The sequence below is a fragment of the Monodon monoceros genome, unplaced genomic scaffold (genome assembly GCF_005190385.1).
Source record: "Monodon monoceros isolate NGI ecotype Baffin Bay Population unplaced genomic scaffold, NGI_Narwhal_1 Super_Scaffold_3, whole genome shotgun sequence".
In the NCBI taxonomy this organism is placed as follows: Eukaryota; Metazoa; Chordata; class Mammalia; order Artiodactyla; family Monodontidae; genus Monodon; species Monodon monoceros.
In genome coordinates, this window is record NW_021703780.1 from 66,562,655 (window position 1) to 66,581,831 (window position 19,177).

At 55.9% G+C, this 19,177-nt stretch overlaps 1 protein-coding gene across 4 annotated transcripts; it reads right to left on the reverse strand.

The window, feature by feature from the left end:
* Positions 1-8,812: 8,812 nt before the first annotated feature.
* Positions 8,813-18,940, reverse strand: SEMA3G (semaphorin 3G). Of its 4 annotated transcripts, none has more exons than XM_029244402.1 (16): positions 18,770-18,940; positions 16,817-16,977; positions 16,640-16,702; positions 16,325-16,444; positions 15,963-16,053; positions 15,725-15,841; positions 15,346-15,491; positions 15,031-15,145; positions 14,870-14,939; positions 14,446-14,590; positions 13,898-14,129; positions 13,712-13,803; positions 13,025-13,066; positions 12,061-12,289; positions 11,609-11,748; positions 8,813-10,279 (listed from the first exon to the last, which is right to left on the reverse strand). In XM_029244402.1, exons 1-16 carry the CDS (start codon positions 18,876-18,878, stop codon positions 9,833-9,835), a joined length of 2,319 nt encoding a protein of 772 aa, XP_029100235.1. In that variant the 5' UTR covers positions 18,879-18,940; the 3' UTR covers positions 8,813-9,832. The 4 variants fall into 4 exon arrangements, with proteins under 4 accessions (XP_029100235.1, XP_029100234.1, XP_029100237.1 ...); XM_029244401.1 differs by having other exon boundaries at positions 8,813-10,282; XM_029244403.1 differs by having other exon boundaries at positions 9,943-10,226.
* Between the last annotated feature and the right edge of the window lie 237 nt (positions 18,941-19,177).

A 19,177-nucleotide genomic window follows, 5' to 3' on the forward strand; every position in this document is an offset into this window, starting at 1 on the left:
GGTCTCGCTGCGAACTTGGTTTAAATGTTGCTGACCCCCGGAGACTTACATCTGAATGTGCACAGTGATTTGGATTTGACCAGATTTATTTGGAATCACAAGGAGGCGGTGGGGGTCAAAATAATACTTCAAAAAGAAATCAAGAAATACTAAAGGGATTATAATGAAAAATACTCTCTTGATTCATCCTTCACTACCCCCAGTCCTATTCCCTAAAGGCAACTACTCTCCACATTTTTTAGCCATTTCTTGATATATTAATCTTAGACACTTTTGACGTACTACCATATTACATAAAGATCTAGCACCTTTAAAACCTTCCCATGTTCATTCCTTCCATCTTTTATAATTGCATCACAATTTTTGTTAAATTAACCTTCAGTGCTGAGTCAAGTGGTACACTATGACTATTTTTCCTCACCTGTACATTTTTAAAAATTTTATTTATTTTTGCTGCGTTGGGTCTTCATTGCTGCACGTGGGCTTTCTCTAGTTGCGGCGAGTGGGGGCTACTCTTCATTGCAGTGCCTGGGCTCCTCATTGCGGTGGCTTCTTTTGTTGCAGAGCATGGGCTCTAGGGTGCGCGGGCTTCAGTAGTTGTGGCACTCAGGCTCAGTAGTTGTGGCTCACGGGCTCTAGAGCGGAGGCTCAGTAGTTGTGGCACACGGGCTTAGTTGCTCCGCGGCATGTGGGATCTTCCCGGACCAGGGCTCAAATCCGTGTCCCCCGCATCGGGAGGCTGATTCTTAACCACTGTGCCACCAGGGAAGTCCTCCTGTTCATTGTTTATTCTCTTTTTTAAAAAATAAATTCATTTACTTTATTTTTGGCTGCGTTGGGTCTTCATTGCTGCATGCAGGCTTTCTCTAGTTGCGGCGAGTGGGGGCTACTCTTCATTGCAGTGCGCGGGCTTCTCATTGCGGTGGTTTCTCTTGTTGTGGAGCACAGGCTCTAGGCACATGGGCTTCAGTAGTTGTGGCACGTGGGCTCAGTAGTTGAGGCTCGCGGGCTGTAGTGCACAGGCTCCGTAGTTGTGGTGCACGGGCTTAGTTGGTCCGTGGCATGTGGGATCTTCCCAGACCAGGGCTCAAACCCGTGTCCCCTGTATTGGCAGGCAGATTCTTAACCACTGCGCCACCAGGGAAGCCCTGGTCAGGTGTTTTGTAGAGTGCCCCTCAATTGGGATTTGTCTGATGTTTTTCTTTTCTTTTCTTTTTAAAATTTATTTTTGGCTACATTGGGTCTTTGTTGCTGCATGCTGGCTTTCTCTAGTTGCGGAGAGCAGGGGCTACTCTTTGTTGAGGTGCACGGGCTTCTCATTGCAGTGGCTTCTCTTGTTGCCGAGCACGGGCTCTAGGAACGCGGACTTCAGTGGTTGTGCCTCACGGGCTCTAGAGCACAGGCTCAGTAGTTGTGGCACACAGGCTTAGTTGCTCCGTGGCATGTGGGATCTTCCCGGACCAGGGCTCGAACCCGTGTCCCCTGCATTGGCAGGCGGATTCTTAACCACTGAGCCACCAGGGAAGTCCTTGATGTTTTTCTTATGATTAGACTGGAGTTATGGGTTTGAGGGAGGAAGACCACACAGGTAAAGTGCCATTTTCATCGCATCAAATTGAAGTTACATACGATCAACATGACTTATCACTGTTGATGTTGATCTTGGTCATCTGGCCAAGTTAGTGTTTGCCAAGTTTTTCCAGAAAAAGTTACTCCTTTTCCCCCTTTATGTACTGTAAGTTTTGGAAAGAAGCCACTCTGTTCAGCCCACAATTAATGAGTGGGGATTTATGCCCCCTCCCTTTTTAAGGACAGATTATCTACATGTATTATTTGGAATTCTTCAGCATGGGAGATTTACCTATCCTCTCCCACGTATTTATTTATTCAACCATTTATATCAGTGTGGACTCATGGATATGTATATTATACTTTGGTTTATAATCCAATACTACTTTATTTTGTTGCTCAGATTGTTCTAGCTTTGGCCATTGGGACTCCTATTCCTTTTCACATACTGCCATTATTGTGTGTTTCATTTTGGTTTGGTTTGGTTTGGTTTTGAGCACTTCTTTACTTTTTGGCACTGCAAGATGCCCCAGGCTCATCTTGTATATTTTATTTATTTAATTAATTAATTTATTTATTTTTGCGGTATGCAGGCCTCTCACTGTTGTGGCCTCTCCCATTGCAGAGCACACGCTCCGGACGCGCAGGCTCAGCGGCCATGGCTCACAGGCCCAGCCTCTCCGCGGCATATGGGATCTTCCCGGACCGGGGCACGAACCTGTGTCCCCTGCATCGGCAGGCGGACTCTCAACCACGGCGTCACCAGGGAAGCCCTCATCTTGTATATTTTAAATACCTGTTTTCACAAATGATGTGTCTATTAGAATTAATTACCATTTTATAACCTAGGACCTAGAACATATAGTTCACTTGGGGAGGGTAGGAATAGACATCAAATAAAAATTCCCCAAAGCACCTGCTCCGCTTCCTCTAATTCTTACCTTTGTGGGAACCATGAACTAGGGCCAGAAACCTCAGAATCTCCTTATGTTTCCTTTTATGCTCAACCACCCTCTTTCTGGTCAATTTGACTATTTTTCAAATGTTTGCCTTCCTCTCCATCCCACTGCCAGTGTTGAGCTCAGACCCCTGTGCCTCAGAGGACTGCAGCAAAAGCCTTCTCTCTGCATGGTTTCCTATATCCACTTGCTTTGCTTGGCATATCCATCCTTAACCCTTCTGTTAATTGCCATAAAACATCTGCTAGCTCTTTACTTAGGATGGCCCCCGCTGAGATGGACATCTAAGCCCTTCCATGGGCACTCTGCCATGGCTACCCTGAAATACTGGGCCCTGAGCATGAGCTTTGCAGTCTGGAGAGCCATAACCTCTATCCTCAGCCTGATGGATCCAGCATAAGGGCCACTTCTTCATCCCTAGGCACTCTCCCTGAGCTCTGCTTATACCCCTATTATAGCCTATGTCATTCTCCATCTGGTCCCATAATTGTCTCTCCCTCTAGATTGGAAGCCCCTTATGGGAAGGGACCTTTCTGTCTTATTAACCTTTCTCCCCCTCATGGTGTCTGGCTCGGGACCCCACATGCAGAGGCAGTTTGATGTCTACTGAATTGTTGGATGTGCTCAACCCCTGCGTTCATAAGCCTGATGTTTTACTGTCAAACACCAGAGGGCACTGTGAGCATGTTGAGGAAGAAGATTATAACCCTTTAGGTGTGGAAGGTTATGAAGGGCTTATGAAAACTTGTTTCTATTTGGGGATTGCACAGGACTTACTGCTATTCACTTGTTCTAAACACATCCATTCAAGTTTATCCATGAGTTGTGCTCCTGTTATATCTAGAGGTTAGTATAGATGTTACTAATGACACTTCTATCATAGGTCAGGTCCTCAGATAAGACTGCCTTCATGGTCTCCCAGACCCAAAGTGATCCTCCTAACCCCAGCTGCCCTCCTCTCACCCCTAAAAATGGGGACTGCCAGTCCCAAGGGGAATGGGTAATATGATTCTGTTCCTCTTCTGCCCTACCCTCCTGCTGCACACACACACACACACACACACACACACTCTCTCTCTCTCTCTCTCTCTCTCTCTCTCTCTGACATCAGGGACTTTGGTTGGTGGTTCAAAGGCTCTAACTTCCTGTTGGCAGGGCAGGAGGTTGCTATGAGAAAGAGCACCTCCATTGGCCCTGACCCCAGGGACACAGCGTCAGCTCCCTGTGTGCTTCCAGGCTGACTGGAGGTGAATTACAGCATCACAAGGGCTCCTAGGTATGAGAAGGCTCCCTAACAGACTAAGCCAGGGAGCCCCATTCCAGAGGCGTTGGCTATTTGCAAGGGTCTCATGCCTTGTACATTTTTTCCAAAAAGCAACATGGCAATTGCAGGCCATAAACCAAAGAGTTGATGTTTTTCAGAAAATAATCTCACTTTTCCCTAGCAAACCACCTGTAGCCCTGGGGTCTCTGAGCAGTGTGACAGCATGAGGCCTCCACAGAAGGAGTGAAGCCCAGGAGCTTCTCCCCCTTGTCTTTGGTATAAACTTGTTCCTTGGGCCTGCCCTGAAGTGCACCTCTAATAAACAGGAAGACATCTGCGCCATCAATGTCTGTCCCTCACAGAGCATCTGAGACCTGTCTGGGCCATCAAAGCCATCCCTAGCCCCCAGGAGCATTCTGGAGGGGAACCTAGTCTCTCCAGAAACAATTCCCCATTGTGTCCCCTCACTTGGAAATCATAGATATGTTAACAGGCCCTTATATTTAGGCAGGTCCTGCCCTGGTTTTGTGCTAGTGTGTTGTTTTTTCTTCCCTGAACAATGGTCCTTTCCAGTAGGGCAAGCCGTTCACACCATTGTCTGAGACCCTTGGACTACAGGAAACAGCACCAGATTCTTATCAGCTGGGGGGGGTGGGGTGGGGAGGGGGCAGAGTGAACAGATGAGGTCATGCCCATAAAGCAAGCTGCTGGTCTGCCATGTCATTCTTCTATACCTTTATCTGTGAGAGCAGAGACCCCTTGTCCTTCTAACAGGCAAATCTGGGCTTTAAGTGTCTCTTAATACTGTCTCCTCCATTTGATGGCAGACACTTGGACTCTGCTTTAGGTCTCTTGATTCACTTTGGAATCCTCTCCAGCCCACAACTGTCCCCTTGCCCTGGTCTTCCCTCTCTGCCCGATGGGATGTTCTTGGCGGTGAAACACACCCCATTGGGATGGATTAGGGTGTGCTCCAGTCATCTTCATCCCTGGGGGAAAGGGGTCAAGACTGGTCACCTGAGTCCTCCTCATAGCAGAATCCCTGAGTACAAGCTACTATTTGACTGCTGGAGGCCTGGCGTGAGGGTGAAGGTGGGCATCCCTTTCAAGGCCTCCCTGGAGACTGTGCAGCATTTCCAATCCTCAGTGGAGAATGATTTTTTTAAAGGCATCATTGAGGAACCAGGAGTTTCCTTAATGAAAATCCAGCAGGGAAAGTGAAAGGCTTCATTAGGACACAGCCTCTAAGGAAGAGGGGGCCAGCAGTGGTACCCACACAAAGGCGGGCTGGGGCTGGGCAGTGGGAAGTGGACACAGGGCCACAGCTGCTGTTACTTCATCTCCTGTGCACCAGGAGGGTGGGTGAGTCTTGAAGAGGAGCCAGGGTGGGGGTCCAACAATCCTTGAGCTCTTTAGCAGGTATTATATCCAAACCTAGCCCCCCCCCCCACTCATTCCTTCTTTCTGCACACCAGGGCCAAGTTTGTAATCTCAGAAATCCCTGGGGATTTGATCCTGGTGTGTGTTGAACTTTCTCCTTGCCAGAGCCCCTGCAGACTAATACTTGGGTGAGGCTGGGGTTAATCCTTAACTTGGGTGGAAATTGGTGTGTTTCTGAGCAACTGTCTGCTACTTATAAGGAGATGTGGCTAGCTGGAGACACCTCAGTTTGCTGGACTGCAGAGGCACGAGAGAGTTCTCTGCGACCTACCTGGCTCTAGCTGCATCTGGGGCCATTGTGAGCCCACAGAGAAGATAACCTGGCAGGAGACAGACCTACCTCCTGATGGCTGCTGCCTGCCCACTCCTGAAGCTGGAGGATTCTATGGGTCTCTGGGACCTGACCCAGGCTTAGCTGAATGAAAGGGAAGCACAGAAGCCATTTGAGAAAGTGAAAAGGGCTGTTTTCCGCCCTTATTCTGCCCCTACCCTGCCCCTCACCTTTCCTTAGAAACTAGTCTTTTGGACTGCAGGACAGCCACAAGCTTGGGGTGAATCCCAGCCCTCCACAGTGGATGATGCCAGACACAGGAGGAGCAGGAAATGGGCTGGGGAGGCAGGCTGGGTGTGGGAGAACAGGAGCCAGAGGCAGGGCAGAGTCCAGGCCCAAGGGACAGCAGACTGGCAGCTTGACAGCCCTGGCCCTGGGGTGGCAGGTCCTGCTCTGGTGCCAGCCATGGGAAACCAAGATGTGGCTATTCCATCTGCGAAGGCAGGGGCTCCAGAGTTTACAGGCTTAGAAGGCAGAGATTAATAAATTAATCTCAAATGTAAAGGGAGGGAATTAATCTAACCAGCATTTTCCCAAAGTATGCTCTTCAAAACATTAGAAACATGAGGTGGTAACTGCTCCATGGGAAAAAAAAAGGATACAGGGCCACATGTTTTGGAGGATCATGTAGCACATAGTAGGCATGCCAATTAATGAGAAATCGTGAGCTCCTCAGGGATTTCACAGGGCAAGCAAGCAGGCAGTGCACAGCTCTGTAGGGGCTAAGGGGAGAGAAATCCCATGTTTATTTGGCCATTGTCGAGGATCTCATGAGACAGTTGTTCCAAAGGACAACTTTTGACTAGCCCCTTTCTCGAAGCCCCTTTCCAGTTCTAAACCTGTTTGGGAAATCATGAAACAGGACCAAAGACCAGGGGAAGTATGAGACTTAGAGGAAAAAGCTGGGAGAGGAAGATAGAGTGAAATCCCTGAGGCAGGAAATAGGGCTGGAGATGAGGGTGGTGGTGAGGGGCTGGGGGAAGTCCATGCCCAAGGGGTCTTCAGGGTGTGGGGGGTGGTGATGTGGGAGCAGAGGCACCGTGCACCACAGGAGAGAAGGGGGCTCTGAGGTTGCATTCACACAGCCTCCCAGCCCAGCACTCCATACCAAATGGTGCTCTGATGATGCTTCTCAGATGGGTGGTGATTGCCCGAGGCCGGGCAACAGGGTTTCACTTTCTGTGAGGCCTGGGTGCTTGTGCAGGGTCCAGGAGGTGAAAGCAGGGGTCCTGCTCCAGGGCCTGGGCTGCAAGATGGGACTGATGACTGTTAAGCCCCCTAGTCCATAGCACAGATTGAGGAGGCCATCCAAGCAAGAGGCTAATCTCTGTGGTGAGGTGGGGTGATGTCCCTCCCATCTTTAAAGCATCCCTGCCTTTACCCATCTCCCTCCAGCACCAGTGGAGTCTGCTCTTTGGGCAGGAGCATGATGTCACTGGGGGAGTGGGGCTGGGGGAGAGGCGTCTCCTGCATCCTGCCCCGCAGGCCAGACTCTGGGGCTCCCCCTCCTCTGCCAAAGCTGCAGCTCCCACAGCACAGCCTGGCCCCCCAGGCAAGAGCACAGTGGTCTTAATATATGTTGGTATGTGGCTGATGAAGACAGGCACCAGGCCAAGTGTCACTATCACAAAGTCAAGTGTTATTGTGAAAAAGGAGCAGTGCTGCCTACGTGCCCAGCTGCCCTTCGCCAGCATTTTTTACCCCTGGCTCAAGGTTTTCCTGAAGTTCCAAGAAGTCTCAGAAGCCCGCGGGACAGGATTTTCCTAATTTAATAGGCAATCTCAGCTTCATAGGCAAAGCCCTCTGACTCCTTCCTTCCTCTGATACCCATCTCCTTCCCGTCTAGAAAATGCCACCCAGGGTGGTTTCTCCCTCCTGGAAAGGACAGGGAAAGCCCCTCATTTCCAGCTCACACAAATGGCATCAGTTAATTTAGTACAGAAATTCACAGATACAATAATGGTAATAATTATGTGATATAAGTATTAACTTCATTCCTTTCCTTGCAGGTTGTGTGGAAAACCCCTGTGCTATCCTCACCAGCTCTCAGGGGTGGTGACGATAAAAAGAACAATAGTAATTATGAGAAGCGTGCTTTGAAGACAGAGAAACCACAAGGCTCATCTCAACATATGAATACAAAAATAGAATTCACACATAGAAGCATTTCCAGGAGTGAATAACACACGGTACCGTGGAAGCGGGGCGGGGGTGGGGTATGGACCAGTAGAAGCTGTCCATAATTTTCCAAGCGCAGGTGTTCCTTGTTCAGGATTTTTAACTCCTTCTCCCTCTGTTTTCCAGAGTAACTTCCCCAGGGGACCCAGCCTAGCGGCCAGTGCAGAGCCTGAGATAGAGGGGCAGAGCTGGCTGCAGCTCTGACACCCATTCCTGGGGCTCTGCGCTGTCTCCCCACCCTCTTCCATGGCCTCTCTCTCCTCCTCCCCTCCACGGTCCTCCTCATCTGCTTTTACGTGCTGACATCCCAGCCACAGCTACCCCAGGCCAGAGGCTTCCCAAAGTGCTGTCAGGTTAACCTCAGTGCTTCTGGTTCACTCACTGTGCAAAGATGGGAAGAGGGGCCTTTTTCAGACTCCAGTTCTCTAGAGGTGGTAGGGGCTGGGGGGGGCGGGAAGGAGTGCGGGGGTGGCTCGGATAAAATCCAAGGCAGACAGAGTCTGGGTTTGAGTTCAGTGGGGCAGGAAGCCCTGTCTTGCTTTTTATCTGTTTTTTCCTCCTTCCTTCATCTTGGTTTTTAATGGAGGGAATCTCAAACCTGATGCTCTTGTCTCCCTCCTGTCGGTTTTGCGCGTCACTGACTTGTTCACATGCAGGCTGGGAACAACTTTTCATTTAGTCCTCCTCCTCCTCCTCCTCCATGCTCCCCAGCCCAAGAAACACATTACTGCTGATGGCAAAAACACCTCCCTACACGCCCAGACACATTGCGTCCTGGCCACCTGAGCCAGCAGCACCCCCCAAGAACCAGCAGGACTTAGAAGCTTCCCCCTACATTTTTTTTCCCTTAAAAGAAAAAAAGGCTTCATAAATGAACCATCCGTGACAAACCCTTATTTAGCAGAAACCAAAGATCCCAGGGTGGGAAACATCTGGCTCCTGGGCTAATTGATGCCTTCTGGAGTCCTTGAGAATGCCCGCCCCTGGGTCCCATAGGCAGTCCTAGGGTCTCCCACCCTCTCCCCATCTCAAAAGCCTCAGTCTTAAAAAAAAAAAAAAAAAAAGCCTCAGTCTTCTGTGGCCTCCCAGGCAAAGCCCTGCCCCTTGTCCTGACCACCAGCTGCAGCTTGCTCCCAGAGCTGCCACATCCCCACCCTCCCAGGCTGTGGGTCAGCTTGCATTGCCCCGGGAAAGACAGCCCACTCCTCGAAACACCCCACACTTCCCCAGCTCCCCTCTCCCTATCTCTAGTCCACAGAGTTGGGGGATAACATTCTCCTAGAATTCACCCCCTCCCTGCTCATCAACATGGAGACCCTGATGCTGGGGAGGGGCAATCCCATCAGGGGGTGTGGGCATCCCAGGAAACCTGGCCTGGCTGCTCCGAGATCCGATGAAGGGATGTCAGGCTGGGAGGTCCAGACCATCCCCAGGTCCCAGGGAGCTCTAGTAGTCTATGCTTCTGTGATTCTGAGATGCAGAAGAGGGGTTGTGGAGCGGCAGGGAACTACCAAGATATCAGGGCACAACGTGTGAGGGGGTCTTGCTGTTCCACCTTCTCAGCGCCTCCACTTTCCCTCCCCACCTCAGTCAGGGTAGGTCTTCTTAGCAGGTACTAGCTTAGAGGCAACTTCCACCCTCCTCAGCTGCCTGAGGGCCCCCTGCCCAGACACCTCCTCAGCTGCACCCACACACCCAGTCTAAGGGTCACTCAGAATGGCCATTGTTCTGCAGGCTGGGTAAAAATCACCCAGCCCTCTTGCCTCCGGCACAAGTGGGAATGTGCTCTGGAGGCCTCATTCAAGAACAAATAGCAGGCCCACTGGAGTTGCCAGCAGCCCGAGGGTGCTGGCTCCAGCCTGGGACTGAGAGCACAGAGAGCGGCAGGGAACAGGCCCAGGACATAAGGCCCTCCATCAGGCCCCAGCCTATCCTGTGGGTTGCCTGGTAGGGGTCTGGGGGCAGAGATTCCCATCTCTAAGAGGCAATCAGGCATGTTGGCCCCCTCTGCCCTAGCTGGGTGGGTGGGAGAGGCTGGGGGCTGCTGCTGGCCACTTGGCCCATCCCGACCACGCCCTCCTCCTCACTCTTCTATGTGGCCTCCACCTCCCGGGGTGTCCGATTACGCTCGGCTTGCACCTGGCTCTTTACCTTCTTGCCTAGTTCCAGCCCCACCCAGCTCTTGCCCTTGGCCTGTTTGCTGCGGCCTCGGCTGCGGGAGGGGCACCACACACGCTCACAGTACTCATCCACCCGGGGCAGGTTGGCAAAGCCGATGAGCTGCAGGATGTCCTTATACCAGGCCTTGGAGCGGGTGGAGGCCGGGCCTCCTTGGGCTGCAGGCTCCTCTGGCCTCGGCTCCCAGGGGAACAGAGTGTCAAGCTGTGCAGCCGTGATCACCTCCAGAGCCAGGCGGACCACCACCTGGGAGAAGCCGTGCTCCAGTGTCATGCAGGTGTAGGTGCCTGCATCCAGGCGGTTGAGCCTGCGGAACAGCAGCCCCTGTTCCGTTTGCAGGACGCGCTCATCTGTCTTCACCTGCTGGGGGTGTGGGAGGGCGTGAGGGCGCCTGGAGCAGGGCCTGCACCGTCAGCTTCTCTGCCCCTGCTTTTCCAAATTTGCCATCTCAGGGCTCATTCTCCCCTTCCCAGCAGCTTGGCCGGCTCAGCATCCTTGACCGTGAGCTAATTGCAGGCTGGGACTCACCTTCCCATAATCCAGGACAGGGCCTTCTCAAAGATTTGACTGACTGGTTTCTCCCCTACTCAGAGCTCTGGATCCCCTGTCTTGGCCTTGGGGGGCCCTGGCACATATTCCCAGGGAACAGAGGGTTAAAGAGTATTTATGGGCTTTTACTCAGGGGGGCTATACCCCCAGACCAAGGACAAGAGCTCCCCTCCACTCTACACACACACACACACACGCACACACACACACACACACACACAGAGCCCTCCCTGTCTTGGTCTGCATTGCCCACTCCCCCCACAGTGCAGGGCCCACAGCCCCATCACAGGTGGAACACGGTTCCGATCCAGCCCTGTCTCTGGCCTGGACCCTGTCTGGGCTTTAGTCCGCACATGTGTACTTTGAGGCAGCACTGCTTGGGTGGTGAGTGTTGTGTAACTCCATCTCATCGCTCCCCTGCCCCTTCCCCACTGGGGGAGACTTCTCAGTGCCCAGCCCAACAGCTGGCCCAAGGCTGGCCTCCTCCAGTTCTCAAGCTGGAAGGAGAGCCCCTCCTGTAATCAACCCACTCCCTCCTCTTCCCTACCCGTGGGAGTGGCTTGCGAATGGTTCTTCACCCTGCCCCCACCCACACCCAGCCTCAGGCCCCAGACTGAAGCCATCTCTGGGCTTGACAGACTTTTCTGGATGGGGGAGGAGAGGGCCTAGGCAGACAGCTGGACTCCAGGGAGGACGTGTGGGGCCAGGCAGTGTGTGAGTGTGTGTGTGTGGTAGAGGTGTGTGTGCAAGGGCCAGTGATCAGGGGCCCAGGCCTAAGGCAGAGGAGGAGGACCAAGAACCCTTGGGGAAGAGACCCCTTTGAAGATGAGCCATATGTGTAAGCATGGGGGCCTTCCTGACCAGCCTAGACCCCTTCCCTCTCTTCTATCTCTGCTACCCCGCTCTCAGACAGAGCCTAGCTCAGTGCCCAGGAGTTTGTGGGCTCCCTGTCACTGGAGAAGTTCTACCATATCTGGCCTGGGTGTTCCCAGATGGCAGGAACAGGGGCACCTCCTTCTAGGCACCCCAGGGGCTTTAATACATACTTTTCTTAAGTTGATCTTGGCAAGTTCCCCCCAGAGTTCATGGAGGGGTATGACCTCAGGACACAGGCAGGCTGGAGCCAGGGTCCTTGCTCACCTGGTCAGGCCTCTCGTTCCCTGGCCTCTGTAAGAACCAGCGCACAGCGGCCTGGGGGTACTTGGGCAGGCACTCCAGGAAGGTGCTGTTGTGCTCTGTGCCGTAGATTGTGGTGGTCGCCACGAGTCCCGCAGCCTCCTCTGGAAGGATTTGGAGGTGGGCTCAGCTCAGGAACTATAGGGCTCCTGGGACCACCCACTGACTCCCTCAGTCCTGGAGCCCCCATGAATGCGACAGGGACCTAGGTGTCTACTGATCCCTAAGCCGCTCACTCTGCCCAAAGACCCTAACCTATATGCTGACAGGAGCTGCCCACATACGGAAACTGTGGACTGCCTGTTACTACAAGAACGGCCTGAGGCCATACTTCACAGGGGTCAAGCCCAGGCCACAGGGGTGAGTGGGGGCCCTGTGAGAGCCCAGCTGGCGCCCCCATGCCCGCTGCCACTCACCCTCCTGGCTCTGGCCCAGGCACTGCAGGGCAGGGTTGCCATGCCGGATGTCCTGCCGGCGGAACCGGCGCTTGCTGGTGCCGGGCCGGTAGCGGGTACAGGAGGCACCATCCCAGGCACAGTACGGGTCCCGGGCCAGGCAGCACTCTGCACAGGCACTGCCGTAAGTCTCACACTGGTGCAGCTGCAGCTGGGCCACGCCCAGCCTCGAGCCCACATACAGCATTTGCTGGGAGGAACATAGGCAGAGCCCGAGGTGAGCCTGTGCTCTGCCTGGAAGCAGCTAGGCTCTCAGCTCCCTTGGCTTTCCTGAGACCCCTGACATTTGCAAGAGTCTTCCAGAACCTCTTGAGTGCATTCCCAGAAGAAAAAATGTTTATCACCCACCTGATCTACATCAGATCCTATGTTAGGACGTGGAGGGAATGGGGCACACCTGGGGTCTTTTCTCTAAGGGGCTTCTCCAGACCCTCCCGGCAGCAGACCTTTGCCCTCTACCCCAATGGCCTTTATCCTGTCTTGCCCCTGACTTTGGAGGTGAGCTCTGCTTTAAGCAATCCCAGTACAAAAGTCGAGATTTACCCAAAGATGAACTGGGGCAGATGAACTTGGGGAGATTTTGCCACTTGCAAAAGGACACACAGCAGGCCACTAAAATCTATTTGATTTAAAATCTGCATCTTGTTTTCAAGCACTTTTTTGTCTCCCCTGAGGAACTGGCCTTTGTGGATCTCCCCTTATCTGAACACATGCTCACTTACTCCGGGCCTCCCACTCCCACTGGTTTCATGCGTGGGAATCTCAGCTCCCAGCTGAACTCTCAACCCTCATTGCAGGGCTTAATCAGGCAGCCCCAGGGCCTGCTGTGACTCAGCTTTCCATCAGACAACAGCAGTGCTCAGGGAAACTTCAGGAGACAGGTGGAGAGGAAGGAGGAGTGGGGAGAGATGGCAGCTACTCTTACCCTTTTGACGGAGATCTCCATCTCAGTGATGGGTGTTGGCACCTGGGAAAGAAGGAAGACCTCCCCTGCGTCCCTGTTTTCAGCCTCTTCCAGACTCTGGGTGGAAACCATCTTTTTCCCAGGTCAGTGCACTCCCTGGCAACTAAGGCCAGACAGTCTCTCCTACGTTAGAAAGGTCCTCTCTCCCTGGCTGGCCTCCAAGGCTTGGCTACAAGCACAAACCTCTGGTGTCTCCTCCCACAGTCCTGTTCCCCAGCAATGAGGCAGCTGTCCCAAATCACCCATCCCATGTGGGGAAGCACAACGGTTCCCCAAACACAGATGATCCCCTGTCTGACTCTATAGAGGGGTCAACAGAACCCCTTGGGGACTTGGGGTGTCAGCTGCCCCTCAGTGCCACTTGGCAGCCCCTGGCAGGGCTTTGTCAAGGGGTGATCGCCTTGGCCATCCCTCACTGGGCCCCCCAGCTCTCAGCTCACAGACTGCGTCTCCAGGCCCTGCAGTCATTTCGAAGCATCGGCAAGGCCTCTGCAGTAGTGAGCGTCATCACTTTCACTCCCCACTGGCCGCAGGTTCAGTACAGCAGGGCCATCTCCCTCCTGTACTTTGCTCCTGCTTTCTCGTAGCCAGGCCTAGATGCAGGGACGGGGCTTGAGGGGACCCTTCCCATCAGTTGCCCCCACTCACCTTAAACACCTGGAGCTCCTCCAGAACCACCTCCTCAGGTTCATCAGGGCCCCCCACCTGGAGGGCAATGACCTTGAGCACGGAGCCTGAGTCTGGGGCAGGGGAGGAGGTGTCAGTGGGAGAGGAAGGGGCAGCATAGGTCCTCACACACCTCCCCTGCCCGGCCACCCCACTCAGCCCACCCACCCGTCCCCAGGAAGATGACGTCATAGGACCCGTCCTCTGCCTCCACGCGGTCCACCACGATCTGACGCAGCTGCTGGGCCAGGTGGGTTTTGACGAGGACGGGGCGACCCCGCCGAGGACGCACTGGCCGGAACATAAGTGGGTGGGCTCGGGCAAACTGCAGCACCTCATCCGGGTAGTCCTTGGTGCTGCCAAAGGGTCGTCCTGGCTGTGCGGTCATCTTGCTGGGGCACTGTGGGCAGCAGCAAAGGGAGTGCCTGAGGCTTCCTGTGATGTCACATTCCCCACCCCAGTCTGTTTCTAGGCTCCACTGGCTGGGCACGCCAACCTCAGAGGGACCACTTGTGGACCCTTCATGCTGTAGGAGAGACTCCTTAGTGTGGTCTGGGCTCTGCTTCCATCCTCACCCCACCCAGCCCAGCTGCTCTGGAGCCCCAGCTCAGCCGCTGCCTTGGGGCTGCATGCAGACACAGGCCTGTCCTCAGGCAGAGCCCCTCCTGGCATCTACTCAGCCCTCTTCCCTGCCCTGGTCCCAGGCAGATACTTACCACACCAGGACGGGGAAAGGGTACCTTGCCCGCATAGGCCCCCCACTGGTGCTGGGGACCATCTTGGTGGGCAAAGGGCCCCTTGAAGACCTCCCAGATATCAGCCATGTGGTACACGCAGACGGCATAGCCCTGGAACACAGCACTGCCAAGGGCGGACAGGGACAGTCAGGCCAGGGAGGCTGTCAGAGGCGGGAAGGGGGCAGCCTGGTTCCACAGGTAGGACAGAGGATGATGGTGCCTGCAGTCAGCAGAGACCAGAAAACGAGGACCCCCAGGCAGAGAGTACAGCCACGGAGTCACCGAGTCAGGGACAGAGACGGGGACCCATGGCGAGGCCGGACGTGAAGGCAGGGGCTCAACAGGGGAGGCTGCAGTGCAGAGACGGGGCCGGGGTGGAGGGGAGGGGAGGCCGTGTGCCCACCTGACTGTGCTGAACAGAGCGTACACCTCCAGGCTCTTCCCTGAACTGGGCCACAGCAGGAACACGTCCTCTGGAGACAGAAGGCCACGACCAATGCCTGCCACTCACTGGCTCTGAGCCCTCCCCAGCCCTCACCCAGCCTGTCCTGGCCATGCCCTTACCCAGCTGGTCAAAGTGGGTCTCGGCACCTCCAGGGCCAGGCACGGAGCAGAGCAGCCTGGCCTTGAGGAAGGTGCTCCATTTGCTCACCAGCACCCGCTGGCCGCCTGCGTCATTCTGGGGAGTGGGGGCCAGTCAGCCTTGTGTCCCAAGGACAGGCCCCTCCTCCTGTTCCTCCACATTCACCCTTGTGGGGGAGGCATGGATGTCGGCTCTACACCCTCGCCTCAGTTTGCCTACTGCTGCAGTTTGGGACAGGTCTGGGAAGGCACACACGGCCAGGATGTGAACCTCACTGTCCCTGCCACAGCTCTCACCACACAGACGCGGCCCACGCGGCTGACAGTGACACGGCCCGGGCCTCCGTCAGGTGAAGGGACTGTCTCCGAGAAGAAGAAGTACACCTTGTCATCGTCCTGGTCGGAGTTGTCAGGGATCCGGGCGGCCATCACAAACCTGGGCTCTGTGAGTTAACACAGTGAAGCTGGCGGGGGCCTCACAGAGGAGGGACAGGGTTGGGGGTGAGCCAGTGAGGAGGGGAAGAGGTGCAGGGACCCCACGGAGGCCAGAGGCCCAGGCAGTGAGTGGGGATGGGCTGCCCCTCTGGTCCCCCTCCAGCGTCAGCTCTCCCACCTCCCTGCCAGTGCCAGGGGCAGACCCCAGCCAGCCTTGCCCTCAGCAGACCCCTGGGCTCACCGTGCAGGAGGTTCTGGTCAGAGTCAGAACGCAAGGCCGGTCGGGGACCCCCACTCCGGAAGATCATGGCTTCACGCCCCAGGAAGTCGGCATTGAGGCCCGTGTACAGCTCCCCTCCTAGGGTGAGGGTAGGGTCAGGGGAGGAGGGCCAGGCCCTGTACCCAGACCCCATCTCATCCCAGTGACATTGGCCGGCTCCCACCCTTGTCATGCCCGCCCTGGCCTGGGCATCACCCACCTACAAAGGTGCTGGCGAAGGGACGGCTGGGCTCGTGTGGGCACCTCCCCCGCCCACTTTCCACACTGCGGGGCTCCAGACGGAGCACATGCTGGGGAGAGGGAGGGAGGGAGGAGAGGCGTCACCTAGGAAAGCAGAGCCAGCCCCAACCCGGGCTGCTGCCCATCGCTTGCGGCTGGAGAGTGGGGGTGGGCGGAAGGCGCCCTCATTCAGGACCTCGCCGGCAGGGTCAGCTCCCTGGCACAAAGGTGCCTTTCAGGCTCTGACCCCTCTGCCCTGACCCAGGCTCAATGGGGAGCGTTCAGACAACAGGGAGGAAATGTTACTGCTTCCCAGTCCCTTGCGGGGCTGCCCCGGCTCACCTCTCCACGATGCCCAACGGCAATGAGGGCGCAGGTTGGCTGGAAGGCACCAGTGCCACATGCCAGCAGGTGGGTCTGGTTGTGGGGCTGCAGCACCCGCACAAAGTTGGCACACTCCACCTAGGGGGAGGGGGGGGGTGGGGGGATGATCTAGGGGGGGGGGGGGGGGTAGATTCTTCAGCACCGTCAGGAGCTTTCAAGATCTGCTTAAAGTGGCCCCAGAACAGGCACCTGGGGAGCAGCCCCAGGCTCTCCTGGGGATCAGGGACTGGGTGTTGGTCATGGTGGGGGGCAGTCACTCCTGACATCACTCACCGAAGGATCTCTTCCCTTGTGAACACACTCCTCCCTTTGTCCGGGCTGCGGTGGCCACAGCACCTGAAACACAGCCTGTATGACCCCTGACCTCATAGCCTCAGTTGACCCAGCTGGCCTCCCATCTGCAGTTGCCCAGCTCTCAGACAGAGACGCTTCCCGGTCAGTCCAGCTCACCTCCCGGGGATCCAGCCATGCCTGGTCCAGCCGCAGTGAGTAGATGGCATCGCGGCCGCCCAGAAACAGGCGGTCCCGGTACTCGTCCAGGTAGAGGGCCCGAAGGTCCAGGGAGCCCCGGGGACCCAGAAAGACGGCAGAGCGGTTGGCAGAAAGGAGGTCTAGGAGGGAGGGAGGGAGGGGGTCAGGGCCTGATGCTCAGCCCACTTCTCTAGCCCATCTGTGGAGGTGGAGTGTCCCAGCGGTGCCTTCACCGTCCCCGCCCCCACTCACATCTGGAAAATGTTTCCATGCAAGGGGTGCTGGAGGGCTTCAGGGAAATGACTCCTGGGGGTGGGTGGGACAGGGGGCTCTGAGCCCCTCACCCAGCCCAGCCTACCCAGGGGCCTGCCCCCTACACCTTCACTCCGTGGCCCCCTGGTATTCAGTTAACATCTCCTTCCCCCTGGCCCATCTGTGCTCTACCCAGTCCCTAGGGAAGATGGCCCCACTGGCAGAACTTATGGCAGCAAGCTGGGTGAAGTGCTGGGAGAGCCTGGAGGAAGGGTGGGTGGTCTGAGAAGCGTGCAAGGCTGACTCAGTGGGACAAGCAGATGGACAGGGGAGAGCGTTCCATCAGAGGGAGCACCTGGCTAAGGCCTGGGTGTGGGAGAGGCCAGGTATGGCCAGGTGGATCTCTAGGCTCTTGTCCAGCGATATGGCTAAAGAGGGTTTTCTCTTCCATAGACGCTGCCCACCAGGCCCCAGGGACGGGGGTGGCTCTCTGGGGATGGTGACCCCAGGAGGTGGGGATCCTGAGGTAGGTCCTTGGGGTCCAGCTAGGTGGCTGGAGATGATGGGTGGGCAAGGGCAGAGCAGCAGGATGTGGTGGGAAGGGGCGATGGCCACCACTGGGAAGGTGAGGTATCCAAGCCCAAAAGGTCATCCTCTCTATCCCCAAACACTCACTCTATCCCCAAACTCATTAACAGCCTCTTCCAGGAAGCCCTCCATGCCTGACAGTACTTCAGAGGAGATTTGCCCTATTTGAACCTTTTCTTGTAGCCAGACTTAGCCCAAAGCCACAGCCCCAGGGCAGGACCACATTCCACAACCGCCAGCCCCCCCCGCCCCCCCCCCCCCCCCCCCCCCCCGACTCCCTTCAGACTCTCCAGAGTGGAGCCATGTCTCCTGCCTCCGACTCTCCAGAGAAAGCCTGGGTCTTCCTCCTTGGACTGGGGTTCCTGGGGGAAGGTGATCACCCCTCTGGTTTCCCCAGGAAGAAGAATCTGTGGAGAGCCTTTGTCTCATCTGATTCAGAAGAGGCCTGTGCCAGCTGCCGCACAACATATCAGGTTAGATCTGCAGAGGAACCTCCTGGGCCAGGATGGGCAAAGAAGGGAGGCTACAAAGAGCCTCGTGGATGGAGGGGAAGAGGAAAGGCCAGCATTGCAAAGTGGGCTGCAAGAGGCAGGAGGGGGAACAGTGCTGGGGCATAGGGTGAGGGACCCCACTTCAGGGCGGACGAGAGGGACAGGATGCTGCCCTCTTCTCCACTGTCTGCCCTGGGCAAGGGGCCCAGCTGAGAGCAGACAGATGCTCCAGACCTGCCCTCTCTGCCCCCTCCCCATCTCTCTCTGCCCATCTCTGCTGAGGTCTCTCTCCTTTTCTCAGCAGTCCCCTCAGTTTCTCCCCCAGTATGTCTCTGTCTCTCCCACCTCCACCCTGGCCATGTCTTCCAGGACCTGTCCCCCTCCCCCTGCCTTTCTCCCAGCTCCTGCCTCTGGCGGCCAGCGGGGAGCACATGCCAGGGAATGACTGTAAAGTCCTTCCCACAGCCTGTGCTGGGAGTGACTGCATCCCTCCTGCTGTCAGAACAGACTGCCCTGGGCTGGCTGGGGTCCCATAGCTGGGGTATGGCAGGGTCTGGGGCTCCCAGGGACACACACACAAACAGGGTGTGCACTGCCCTACCTCGGTAGGAGAGCCGCAGGCGGGGCACGCTGGGGCCAGGGCTGAGGCTGCCGCCGTGGAGCAGAAGGCCCCACAGGAGGCAGCAGATGGCCCAGGCTGAGGGGGCCATGCTGGGGAATCGGGGCACCAAGCTGCTTGTAGAGCTGCCCTGGGTCCTGCCGCTGCCGCTGCTGCTGGTTGTAGTTTGCTCCGTTGCCGACGGGCCTGCCACTTATAAGGCAACAGCTCCACCCCGTCCCAGGCCAGGAAGGCGGGGAGGAAGAGGGAGGGAGCAAGTGCCCTGCCATCCACCTGCAGCCTCTCATTCCACCTCGGCTGGCCCAGCTGATGCCTCTGTGTCAGAATAGCTAGTTCCCCATTTTGGGAGACTCCTTCCCAGCTGCGCTGTGGGTGGTTTATACAGAAATG